The 13,665-nt window shown below is 43.2% G+C and overlaps 1 protein-coding gene across 5 annotated transcripts in view; it reads right to left on the reverse strand.

Annotated features, from left to right (window-relative positions):
• Positions 1-12,083, reverse strand: part of SCUBE3 (signal peptide, CUB domain and EGF like domain containing 3) — a 116,175-nt gene extending 104,092 nt beyond the window's left edge. For 3 of the 5 annotated variants that reach the window (XM_081195810.1, XM_081195809.1, XM_081195807.1), the window contains exon 1: positions 11,536-12,082. In XM_081195810.1, the coding sequence (XP_081051936.1) occupies positions 11,536-11,617 (82 nt within the window). In that variant the 5' untranslated portion in view covers positions 11,618-12,082. Of the gene's footprint in view, positions 1-11,535 lie in introns of all 5 variants that reach the window. The other 2 variants (XM_081195808.1, XM_081195811.1) reach the window with 1 other exon arrangement.
• Between the last annotated feature and the right edge of the window lie 1,582 nt (positions 12,084-13,665).

The following is a 13,665-nucleotide window of genomic DNA, read 5'->3' on the forward strand; positions in this document are numbered from 1 at the left end:
GTTCTGCCCCTGTGTACTGCCAATTGAAACAGGCCTTCTCATATGTGATATGAGCTCTGTGGATGCCCTTGTAAAGCACACTGGAAGCTCATACAAGGAAGTTTCAACAAACACAGTTTTTTTATTTGTATTTGGTGGCTCCCACTGCACTTTTCTTTTCTGTCGCACGTGATCACACTGCCGTTCTTACCTTTGGGAAGAATTCTGAACTTATTATTCAACCAGTGCTCTACACCCACAGCCCTTGCCCTGAAGATCCTGCTCCCTTCTGCGAGGCAACGATTTCTTAGGAGGTTGTTGTGTGGCTAAAATTATTGGGCTGCAGTAGCTATGCTGCTACTGCTACTAAGGGCTCAAACTTGTAGTGCTAAAAATGTGCATTAATTGAATGGATCCAACAACAATTTGGCACAAGCTAAAGCAGTTAAGTATTTCGCCAGCTAAGCAGTCACAAAATGAATATGGGTTGAGAGCAGCATCTTCAGCAATAAAGTGGTACCTTGGGTTACATACACTTCAGGTTACAGACGCTTCAGGTTACAGACTCCACTAACCCAGAAATAGTACCTCAGGTTAAGAACTTTGCTTCAGGATGAGAACAGAAATCGTGCTCCAGCGGCACAACAGCACCGGGAGGCCCCATTAGTTAAAGCGGCACTTCAGGTTAAGAACAGTTTCAGGTTAAGAATGGACCTGCAGAACGAATTAAGTACTTAACCCGTGGTACCACTGTATGTTGAAGCAATCGCACAACCGCTTCTGCAAGTGCTGAATACTCCATGGATCGGATCCACTCAATCCATATTCACAGCATACCAACTTGAGGCAGATCCACACCACACATTTAAAGCACTTTCGAAATGCATTACTTCCCCAAAAGAATCCTGGGGACTGTAGTTTGTTACAGTACTGGAAACTGTAGCTCCTGGGGGGGGCGGACTACACTTCCCAGGATTCTTTGGGGGGAAGTCATGTATTTTATAAGTGTGTTGGATGTGCTTTGAATGTATGGTTTGGATCTGCCCCAAGTTGTGTCAATTGGCCCTCTGCTTTCCAGTGCTGACAGCACTGTATCTCAGGTAACACAACCTTCTTTAATCCCTCACAGGTAACTTTCTGGGGATGCATGTCGCTGGTGGATAGGGGCAGAGGCAAAAGTGGGTGGAGCTGGGCAAAAGCACTCAAGGAGAACACAGAACAGAGTCAGCAACAGATGCAGCCCAGGGAGAGTCCCCCAAGGGCCAGAGAGAGAGGCCTAGGGGGCCACATTTGGTCCTGGAGCTGGAGGTCCCCCACCCTTGCTCTCAAACCAGATTACTGAAGTAGAAAGAAAGGAGGGAATGTGCATTCACACATGTGAATGCCCACTAAGAACAGAAGAGAAGTCAGACCAAAAACCTATCTAGTCCATCATGGTGTCTCCCAGGCTGGCAATCTGGGTTCCCCTGGGAGCACACACAGAGAATAATAATTGCTCACTGCCTCTGTTCCTCAGCAATTGGTTTTTGGGGCACAACAACTCTACATATACCCACCATGACCAGAAGCCATTGTTATTCTCCCATTAGGTCTCGGCCCCTTGGCTTCTCTAATCCAAATGCTGCCGACTTACAACATTTCAAACACACATAACATTACCCCCCACACACAAAAAGACAGATTATTAGAATGCTATATACAAGGCCCTATTAAACATACATTTCTGTAGAATAAAATTATTTGGTCCTTCTTGTTAGCAGTTTAAGAGGGATGTTTCTGGAGGAGTGGTCAAATTGCTTCACCTATGATGAAACTGGAGGAACCCCAGTGCAGGTTATCAGTGACTGTCCCCCACCAAGGTAGGATTTATATATTATTTTCTTTACATAGGCAGACAGAAAAGAATTATCCCACTTCACATGCTTGTCAACTCTCTTAAATGAGTATGAAATACCTAGAATTTGCATATGGACACACTACTTTCCCCTCCAGGTATTGAATTCCTGTGTTTTATGTTTAAAGTTCTAGTCAATTATTGTAAAATTGGGGGGGGGGGAGATGGGAACTGGGCAGCTAATAAAAATAGAAAATTAAACAAAAAAAGCATTATTTTCTTCAGTCTCAAAGAACTTCATAGGTTTTAAAAGCAACTTTTATTATTTAATTTAATATAATGTACATTAACAGGATTAAAAAAAAATATTTAGTGAATGTGTATGTGTAGCTGTTGGCAGTCTTGCAGAGTTTCCACTTGAGTTAAGGCCAAATTAAAGCTTTATAGCTTCAGCAGCCCCCCTTTTTTATTTCTTGTTTTTTACCAGCGCACTAATAGCCACCTCAGACACTGTGGTACACTTTGTTTGGCTCAGAGAACAGCAAGGGAGAAGGCGAAGGAGCTAAGGCAATTTGTATTGCACTTAAGGAGTCTGGTCAGAAGACAACACATTGCTTTGTCTGGAAGAAGATGAAAAGGGGTGTCAGAAATGCTGAAACTCTTGTCTCCTTCCTAAGATGGCTTGAAAGAGCTGGAGGAGGCATTTGTGGGGCATCCACAAAGAACTTGGCATTCTGTGGCAGATTTTCAGCAGAATCATCTGTATATACAACAGCTAGTCCCCAACATTCTACTACATTCCAGCTTTTTCCAACCACTGGCCGTACTGGCTGGGGATAGTCCTTTTGCCCCCCTTACCAAATGGGAATAGGGAATCACAACAGCCAAAACATATATCTAGGTCAGGGGTCAGCAACCTTTTTCAGCCATGGGCCTGTCCACCCTCCCTCAGACCATGTGGTGGGGCGGACTATATTTTGGAGAGGGAAAATGAACAAATTCCTATGCCCCACAAATAACCCAGAGATGCATTCTAAATAAAAGCACACATTCTACTCATATAAAAATATGAGGCAGGCCCCACAAATAACCCAGAGATGCATTCTAAATAAAAGCACACATTCTACTCATATAAAAATACGAGGCAGGCCCCACAAACAACCCAGAGATGCATTTTAAATAAAAGGACACATTCTACTCATGTAAAAACATGCTGATTTCCAGACTGTCTGCAGGCCGGATTGAGAAGGCGATTGGGCCAATGGCAGATGAAGATGATGGACTTTTTGGAGCTAGCCGACCTGACTGGAAGAGTCCGCAACCAGAAGGAGGAGGAGTACCAGGACGATTGGATGAAATTCAAAGACTATTTAGTTAAATATGCTAAAATAACTTAATTGGAAAAACTTGCAAATACCAGATAGGCTTAGGATTTAAATATGTAATGTTAAAGAATAGTATGTTTAAAGTTAAAATGAAAAGGAAGAAAGATGATAAGTGACTAAGTTAATTTTATGAGAAAATTAGTTTTGGAAAACTGTTACAATGATATACAATGAAACTAGCTAGGGGGATTCGAGGAAGTCATTTAACAATGTCACTAAGATTGGATTAAGTACAGTTAAGATGTAAGCTTGTTTGTTTGTTTAAAATTTGGGGAAATCAATAAAAAATTTTGAAAAAAAGAGAGAGAGAGAAGGTGATTGGGCCGCCCCACGGGCCTTAGGTTGCCTACCCCTGATCTAGGTAGTCTAAGTCATTTAACCGTACCCTTCTTTCTATTAGCAATATTCAGTGGTGAGTGCCAAACGAAGCAACTCTATCCTCCAAACCATGCTTGACACATCAAAAGATTTCAGACAACTGACCAAATACAATGAGGGCTGAAGCCGTGCTACAGCTAGGCTGGACCTTAGGGGTGTCATTTCCTACTATAAAAAACTTAAGGGGCAACCGGCCAGGCATGTACATAGTTACAAGTACTCATTTTATTATTTTTACTTTATATTGTGCTTATTCCAAAGTAAATGTGTTTAGCATCAGGATAGCAGAAGCCAGCCCCACGTATTCCTGTAGCCATGACTGGGCTATGATTTAAGTGAGTTTAAAATGTGAAACCGCGCATGCTCAGATTATTTCTCTTTAACAGGGCTGACAACCTGTTTTCTGCTCTAACACATCAGGACTGCTGAAGCAGTTATAAAGCATGGAGTAGTGGTGGGAGAAATGTTACTTTCACAACTGAACATGGCTATCCAAAGCCTTTGCCGCCGCCCCCCCCCAATAAAACCATTAAGTCCTGGGATTAAAATTTCCTTGCTGCACCACAGGGCTCAAGGACTCTCTCCCCTCGTAATACCGTACATTACTCAATGTATTAAACACACTTGGGTGTTTTGTCTGGACCAGCAGACTATGGTTTGGATCAGCCCTCCAAACCAGGATTGGAAACCACTGTTTGGAGGGCTTGCTCAAACCAGTTTGCTGATTTAGACAGAAAAAAAACATAAAATGTGAGAAGTCTGCAAGGTTCCAAGTTCATGGGAGAGAAGGTGGGTCCACTAAATAAGTATCATCCACGCAATGGAGCACCACAATTCCACCTACAGAACAGTGAAACAAAGGCTCAGAAAACAGAATTTGAGATGCTACAACCAAAGCCCAGTACATAATTAACTGATCCATACAAGTCCCCAGCATATGATTCTCCCCAAAGGTGTCCTGTCCACATTCATACATGGAGCATTTTGCTGAAAGGCTGAATCATAATGCATTGTGTTGATACATGCCTTGCTTCTTGTTAGGCACATTAAGCAAGGAAAAGTAATTATACTGTATGATTACACTAAGATAGCAGACCTTGTAAACATAAATCATGAGACAGCATTATACGGTTGGCATGTCTTTGAAGTTCATAAAATATGTGATGTATAGTTTTTTTCCTACCATTAAGAGGACTCAGTGAGCTAATTCCACTCTCATCTGCATTCCTCTGAATAACCAGTCATTAAATGAAGCTCCCACTACTTTCTTGGACCTGATAAAGTCAGTTTGAACACCCCTAAAGTCATGGGAACAGAGAGGAGCAGGTTCTGAACTCTCCTGAGGTCTGCTGGGGCCAAATATTAAAAATGAAGCATCTGACAGAACTTTCTGTGTTCAAAACTTGCTGTCTACTCCCTGGGTGATTCCAGACAACCTGTTTGTGGATTCATCCCGATTTGTTTGCAAAGAGGTTAGATGACATTGCATCAAGACCAAGTGTTTTCTCCCATTTTCCAGTGCATTTTCTCCTCATTTTCCTTATCACAAAACGGCTGCTCTTTGGAGGAAATAGGTTTGTGGCACAAGACCTTCCAATCAACTATAATCGTGGAACATGAATTTCCTTATATATGACTAAATCCCCCCTGAAAAATGTCTGGAAGCGTCCTGTGTCTCTTGCTACTTTTTACAATCAGATTGTGGTCCTCTGATTTAACACTGACAAACTGATTACTATAAATGAGGCTCTGCAAAATCAAATGCCTCCCTAAAACTTATATTTCCTTCACATATTTTGTTAAATTACTGCTGTCTTCCCTAAGATGCAAGTTTGGTTTTAAGTAAGGCCTCAAACTGTTTTTCTATGGTCCAGGGATGCCAACTCCTGGGGGCCCAAACCATTCGACCCCTCCATATTTTGGCGTGGCTTAAGTGGCCAGCTCCTTCTCCTACACCTTCCGCCACAGAAGGGAAGGAGAAGGGAAGCAGGTCCTAGCTGGTGGTGGCAGCAGGACCTGCAAGAGGTGCTGCCAGCCAATGAAGCTGCCCTACTGCCATGTTTAGCACCCCCAAGCTCCTCTGCACCACGCATGCATGTAGTGTCGCAAGTGTGAAGCCAGGCCCTCCGAATCACCCTCACAAGTTGGCACCTCTGCTATGATCTATCCTGGAAAAACATTAAGATTAGTGGTAGATAGGTAGCCGTGTTGGTCTGCCATAGTCAAAATAAAAAAATTCCTTCCAGTAGCACCTTAAAGACCAACTAAGTTAGTTCTTGGTATGAGCTTTCGTGTGCATGCACACTTCTTCAGATACTGGTAATCTTATTAAGATTAGTGATTACTGCATATACTTAAGTCTGCATATGGGGGGGGCAGCCATTAACGTGCTAACTTACAGCTAGGGTCTTGCATCATTAATTAAATTTCTACATAAATTGATGACACATTAGTCATAAAAGCTAATAAGCTACCTTCTCTCCACCCCCACCTCCGCAAAGATAGAAACCTGCACTTTTCTGCGTGCTGTTTTTAACTAATTAAAACTATCCTTAAAGTATTAACACTCAGTTGAATAAAGCGAGAGTTGCAAGAGCTCGAGGATGGAAAAGAAGCCCATGATGTTTGCCGCGTAAACTGAAGAGAAGCCAGCACACTGAGGCTAGTTTTAAGATTGTGCAGACAGAGTACACTTTATTTACCATCATCGTAAGCTTCTCCTAAGCCTCTCTGGGGACTTATAACTTTGAAAATGAAGGTTAAAATTATTCTGGAATATTTTCCTATGTAGATTACTCCAGTGTGCCTCTTTTTTTGTGTGGTGGTGGTAGTCAAAACAATATAACCCTTACACTTGGGAGACAGTAATGCCCCTCAGGACAGGATGATTCGAGGTGTCTGAACGTTTCGGTGTTACAAAAAAAGACTTTCAGCCCCTTTCCCAGCCCCCTCCCACTGTCAAATCTAAGTACAGACATGTTAGACGTCTTCAATCAAAGTTCTTCTTTGAACTGCTTCATGTTGAAATGTTTACGGTTTTACATTTCAGGGGTGCGGAAGACTATCATCATCCCATATGATTTTCTGAGTGAATAAGCAGGAGGAGGAGATAAAGTGGATGGGGGGGAGAGAGAGGTTACAGCAGGGGTCAGCAAACTTTTTCAGCAGGGGGCCAGTCCACTGTCCCTCAGAACTTGTGGGGGGGCAGACTATATTTTGAAAAAAAAGAAAAGAACAAATTCCTATGCCCCACAAATAACCCAGAGATGCATTTAAAATAAAAGGACACATTCTACTCATGTAAAAACGCTGATTCCTGGACCTTCCGCGGGCCGGATTGAGAAGGCGATTGGGCTGGATCCGGCCCCCGGGCCTTAATTAGCCTACCCATGAGCTACAGTAAGAGGTAGTGAGATGGGAGGGGGAGGAGTAGATCATGATGTATCTGCAATCAAGTGAATTATATTCTTAAAAAATTCCCTTGTTTGAGGCCCTGCAGGTGCTTTCTGACTTTAAAAGAACCCAACCCATTATCTCCCAAATCCATCAATGCTCTGCATCAGCCTTCTCATAATCATACTCTGCACCATTGCCTCTGGGAAGGTATAAATTGTAATGGGAGGCAGAGTCCCTTCAATTCCATTGAAACACAATCCACAGGAATATTAAGATTTTAGCATAGCCAAATTAATGATTTTAACAGTGCATTAACAATTTATTTGAGTTACTGGCTTACCATATCTAATTCTCACTAGATCTTCCAAAATCTCATTTAGCTTCACTGCTTTTGGCACCAGAAGGATTTATATGCTAACTAGCATGTACAAAGGTGCATTTAAAAATTGTTAGCAGAAAATGTTCTTTTTGAACTCTGGGCCAAAGGGTTAACCCAATGCATTGTTATCTGTTTCTGAACACAGAGAGGTTGTCACTGGACTTCCTGATTTGAAGAAGATCTAAAGGAGCAGAATGCTTTGAGAAGATAAGCACTGAGTTGAATTAGTTGTGTATCTTACCACTGCCTATTTTCACAAAGATAAAACAGGGATCCAGCCTAGCCCAATAAGGGGAACAAAATGGTGATCAGGTGGCAAGCTGTAATGGATGGGTATTCCAGATATGAAGTGAGTCATCCATCCCCATCCACTACCTTAACACCACAATGTTAGAAGCAAACTTCTAACTATCTGAATTAGTCATTCCCAGAAGATGGGTTGACAGGTATCAGGACATCACAGGAACCTGGTGGGTGTGTTCTAAGTCTGTCATCAGAGAGAATGCTGGGCAAAAATCTGCCCAAGTGGCCCTACTTTCAGAACAGGGAGGATTTGATAGATGAGCCTCCCACAAAGGCAAAGCTCCGCTGGCAGGCTTCACTGATGTAAACAACAGAAACCATGAACATGAGATATTTCCCCCCATCCATGTTTGCCAAAGCATATCGACTCCAACGTTAGTAGAAATGTTATCATCACCATACTCACTTCCAGATGAAGCCTGGCCTAGTAAGATAAAATCCACTTACTCCAAAGGAGGGCCAGTCTACATGATTTGTCAGTTTGGGTTCAATTGCAACCTATTTGAATTGTCAAAGTTTGCACATTAAGCATAAAAAAAACACCCCCAAACATTTTTCAGATTTTTCTGGCCACGAGGTTGAAGCACTGCCTCATCTTTTAGCCAGTCCTTCTGCTTTTCTACATCTGTGAACAGCCACACAAAATTCCACTTTCTGAGCACTTTGCCTCCAAGTTTATGAAATGGAAACAGAATGTGCTGGACATTCAACACTTACCATCTTTTGTTGTCTGTTTATGAAATCCAGATTACGTGGGTTTATATAATTCTGCCCACCATTCCAAAACTGACCCAGCAAGTTTAGTAGCGATCCAACCATTCTTGTATCCCCTGGCTTCTCTTGAAAGAGTGCTGGAGAATGATTGAAATAAAGCTGTTTCTTTCAGACTAAACAACCAGTGGGAAATTCATAATGTTATTAAGAATGTCAGCAAGGAGCAGTCTAATATTCCAAATAAATCAGTGAGCCAAACAAATGCAAGAATCATTGTTGTTTTAAATTGTTTATTAAAATGTAGGCAAATCCTGTAACATATAGCTGTTATGCCTACAGTACTGCTGTGACTGGGCAGTAGACAGGTGGAAGCTGGACAGATTTATAATTTGAAAGCCTGCTCAGCAATGGATGAGGGCTAATTTGATGGTCGGAGGGTGAGGGATAGACCAGCCTCTTCCCCACCCCACCCCTCAAAGTTTCATAGCTGCTACGTTTCATAGCCAGAGGCACTGCTTCTTCCATATCCTCTTTTGAGCCATGGAGCCAGCAATCTGCATGAGGCCAGGTGTGACCCTGGGGCCCCCACTCTCTGATTCTTGAAGGTAGGGGGCAAACTTTTCGTAAGAGCCACAGTGCCCAGCTGTTGCACAACAATGTAGGTGGAAAAAATAAACATGCTTCCTAAGTATCTTATTCAGCTCAAGTGTAAACCACTTTTTTCCCTGGCACCTTTTTTCTTACCTCCTTTTTTTTACTGTAAATTAATCATGTTCTTTAAGTTTTAAATCTTAAGGGTGGATCTCACATACAGAAAGTTGTGGAACTGGAATAAAAAGGGACAGAGCAAAGAGGAGGAAAGGTTGCTTCCTTCCCCCCCTGCCTCCCCACATCCACATCATCCACACACTGCTATCTCACCCCCATTCAGCTAAGAGATCTGCGCACAGAGATCCGCAGAGGGCTGCATATCCAAATGCAGGTACCACTAAAAGAAGGGTAGGCTAACTGCAGCAGCATGGATGGATAGGCATCAATCTGGCTGATCCTCAGTTTCTGATCCAGTAGGTCACACATGCTCAGAAGCACTGTTCCAGCCTGCAGATCTCTAAGCAGAGGGTCAGGGCAGTATGGAGCAATCTCTGGAACCAGTTACTGCAGCACCTCTGCTTGAGTTCACCCTTGTTTTGGCCTCGGACCACAGAGATGCAAACAGCATGGTTCCTTTAGGCTGCAATCCTAGACCCACTTACCTGGGAGTAAGTCCCATTGAACTCGAATGAGACTCACTTATGAGTGGACATATATAGGATTGTGCTGTCAGCTTCACTGCCAACCCCACCAGTTGCTCTCTACTGCCAACGTTTGGTGACACTGGAAAGGCAGTGTGCATGCACCACACTTGGATCTCTCCTTCTTTTGAGGGATTAGGAAAAGCGTGCCATTTTGATTCATAATCACAACGGTTTCCAGAAGGACGGAGAGGACAAAGAGCCTCAAGTTCAAACTTTTTGTGTGTGGCTATCGCTCACTCCTCCCCAAGTAAATATCGTTCTCATGAACAGCAGCAAGTGTGCTAGCAACATAATCAATGTACACGTCTTGCAAGATGAGCTACTGTTCTGGGTATTTTGAAATAGAATGACCTCAATACATCAGGAATAATTTTTTAAAAAATAAAATAAGAAAGAAAAATGGTCAGGATCCCCAGCCAATGTATTGATGATGATGATGATGATTATTATTATTATTATTATTTGTTTATACTACTTAATATATTAAGTATATCTCTAAGCAGTGTACAGAAAACAGAAACAACAACAGACAACTTAAAGTATTATAAAAATACACGCTTATGTATAAAAAGTTTAAGTTATTGATATTGGTTAGATAGGTTAGTAACTTTGTACTAATGTAAGTCAGCATTGTTCCACTGAAATGTCATTTCAGATCTCTTCTACTGGAAACTGAGGCAGTGGCTGTTTTTAACCTGCTCACTTTTAACCAACCAAGAATCTAGCCCAGCTCCACATCACATTCTCCTCCCCTTCTTCCCCTGAAGGTATCCGTCAAGTCTCTACAGGATGGAATTTTGCTTTGCTATTTTAGCATAAATCTGGCCAGGGCTTCAATGGAATTTGAAACCAAAAGGCCTTAATAAATAAATATTGTGATAAGGGTATGAAAGCAATGTATGAACCAAAGATAATCAGAGAGGAGAGGAAAGCCTGAGCATTCCTTTTTAAGCTAAAAGCATACAGCTTTACATGAAGCCAGGTCCTCTCTTTATTGTTTTTATTTTGTCCTGTATAAAGAACACACTCTTCTACTTTTCCAGTCTGACTTCCTTTATCATCTATTGTGTGTTTGCTTTCATTATTAAAAAATAGATACTTCTAAAGATATGTCACAGTAACCTTGAGAGTGCTTACCCCTCAAAAAAAAAAGGGAAGAGGTACAAGCCCCATGGCTAATGTATTGTCATATCACCTAATACTTATATGGTGGAGTCCTTTAAAACATCTCCACATCATTCCCCTACTTCCATCACATGCTGTTCCGTCCATTTCATCTGGAGGTGATATGCCACTATTACAGCAAAAGGAAAACTATAAAGAGATAGGCTATATAATTGTCCATGTGTGCATCTGCTTTTTTCCATGAGGAGAGACTACAAAGTAATCAGGCAACTTGCAGGTAGACACATGCAAAATATGTCTCTTTGCTCCAAATATCTGTGTCTAGCTCTCAAGCTATATATGCGCAGCATACCATAACTCATCAGATTCAACAAAGATAATCACGCACATCCATGTCTCATCAATATTTCACAGGTAATTATTTCTAAAACCATTATTGATCCCATAACAGATAAGAGGAACCCGGGAAGGGGTTACAGATAACGATCTCCTCCTTTCTAGCTCATGGGAGGAGTGAAACTTTTTACAATATGCACCCCCACAACCAAACAGCAATTTTAACAATCTCCGACAAAACACAGCTACTAAAAAAAGTTTAAAGGGTGGCAGTAAAAGGTCTGCATCAAATTAGGTATTTTGCTGATGCCTGCCAATCTCACTGGCTGACTAAAGGGTTAAAAATCGGGGGACGATGCATACATACACGGTTGGGGTAATAGGAGGGGGAGGGAGAGAGATTCTTCTTACCTTGACTGGCTTTAGCCATGGTGTTGCCACAGTACAGGAGAAAGGAAAGCGTGTACAATCCAACAATCTCCAGGGCCCCCATTACAATTGGCTTGTATATGCAGAAAGGTCGGGCCAGGAAAAGAGAGGGGGGGTCTTCTCTGATGCTTTCAAACAACGCACTGAGCGCATGCAAACTTTAAGCCGAGAGAGAGAGAGAGAGAGAGAGAGAGAGAGAGAGAGAGAGAGAGGTCTACTCTTTCCTGGTGGTGTATACTGGAGAAAGCGCTTTAGGAGAAAAGGATGGCCAAATCTGCTCAGGATTCCGTTGGGTTTCCCTGATGCTACTTTAAGTAGGAAGGCAGACCCGCCGCGGTATCTTTTTTAAGTGGACTTGATCGTCCTTCTCCCTTCAGCTGCTTCCTTTTGGAAGAAGGAATCCCAGCCAGCTCCAGTTTGGTTAAAGAGGGGGAGAGATTAAAAAAAGCCACAGAGTGCCTTGCTCTCTAGTGCTGGGGACCTGTGAAAGGTCCATCGAAGCAACGCCCTTTCCCCCCACCCCTTTCTCTCTCTCTCTCCCTTTCTTTCTATTTGCCTTCGCCTGCTGCTGCTCCTGCCTCACTCCCTCCCACCCGCCCGGGCTGCGCTCAGCTCTGCCTGCAGGAATTTACAGTCTGCCACTGGGGGAGTCGGGCCAGTAGCCATGGAGACCGCTTCCCTGGGAGCAAGGAGGTCAGGCGAGAGACCATGTGCAATCAATGGATCAATGCAAACTCCCGTGCGAGCTCCAGACCCAACAAGCTCCCTTCGCAGGCTCTTCCCCCTACTTTGCCCGGCTCGGGAGGAAAGAGGGGAGGGGCATGAGAAAGGGGGATTGTGCTCAGAAAAGAGAATTAAGAAGGGAAGGAGAGGAGGGGGCGAGAAACCAGCTTGCAGATGCCATGACCTGCAACACTTTAGTCCCCCCCTCCTTCTCTCTCTCTCTTTTTACTTTTTTGGTGTGCCTAGGCTGAAGGCAAGAGACGTGCTCTCGGATCAATGCAAACTCCAGATCAAAGAGCCTTGGGCTCTCTCGCTCTCTCCCCCCCTATACGGCTAAGCGGAGGGGGAAGGGTGGGATTGCGAGGAGGCAGAAATAATTTTTAAAAAACAAAACAGAAACGCTCGACAAAGAGTCTTTGCCACGTTCTACTAAACTCCTCCAGGAATACCCCCCCCCGGGGGGCGCGACTTCCCTCCTGAAGGAAGGTCACCATCCCATTCCTTGTGCGTCCTTCTGGACCGGCCTTGATTTGCAATCCCTCATTAGTCAAACGATTTGTTACTATTGTTTTTAAAGAACGATCATTGCTGTCTTGGAGCCCAAGAGTTACATACAGGAAAGTCCGGGAGCAACCGGTGGTCTATTTCCCACAAAGAAATGCTCTAGCAGAGTTGGGCAGACTTCAGGCTTGTGGGATCTACCTGAACTGGGAGATCCACCAAGTGAAGCCAGGTGGAAAATGGTGTGTGTGGTGGTGATGGGGGACACGACATGCTTTTAGGAGCAAGAAACTTTGTTTGCCTTTGAGTAGATGTTCAGCCCAGGAATTTGTCTGCAGTATCAGGACTGAACTCACAGGCCTGTCCAGATCTGCTTTTTCTGTGGGCTTCTCCAGACCTGCTCCTTGAGCATTCATCTTGATTTGCTTGCACAAAGCTTATGTGGAAGTTAGGCTATATCCAGTCTTTACTGAGCATTCTAATTTCTATGTAGGGTGGCTATAGGACAATGAGCTTCCGTTTGCTTGCACTGGTTTATACATCTCCCCATTAATCATTTGTTCATCCACCTTTCAGTGGATTTCTCCATCACTTTCTGAACCACAAAAGTGTGTGTGTGTTAATGGATATGTTCCATCAGAGCAACAGGGCATTTTAATTGTGCAAACCTACATTTCCACTATGCAACTGAATTCCCCCCCCCCAAAAAAAATACAACCCAGAAGCAAGCTGTGTGTGTGGCTGGTATACAAGGGTCTGCACACATGTATGGTTTCATGCCATGTTTTTCCTAGCTGGAACACACCAGTGGGCAGTCATGGATGAAATGTGTCCTTGCTGCGCGTTTCTCACTCCACTCACCGCTTTGCTTAACATTCAACTTGGTGA

Source organism: Podarcis bocagei (genome assembly GCF_964188305.1).
Source record: "Podarcis bocagei genome assembly, chromosome: 5".
Lineage (NCBI taxonomy): Eukaryota > Metazoa > Chordata > Lepidosauria > Squamata > Lacertidae > Podarcis > Podarcis bocagei.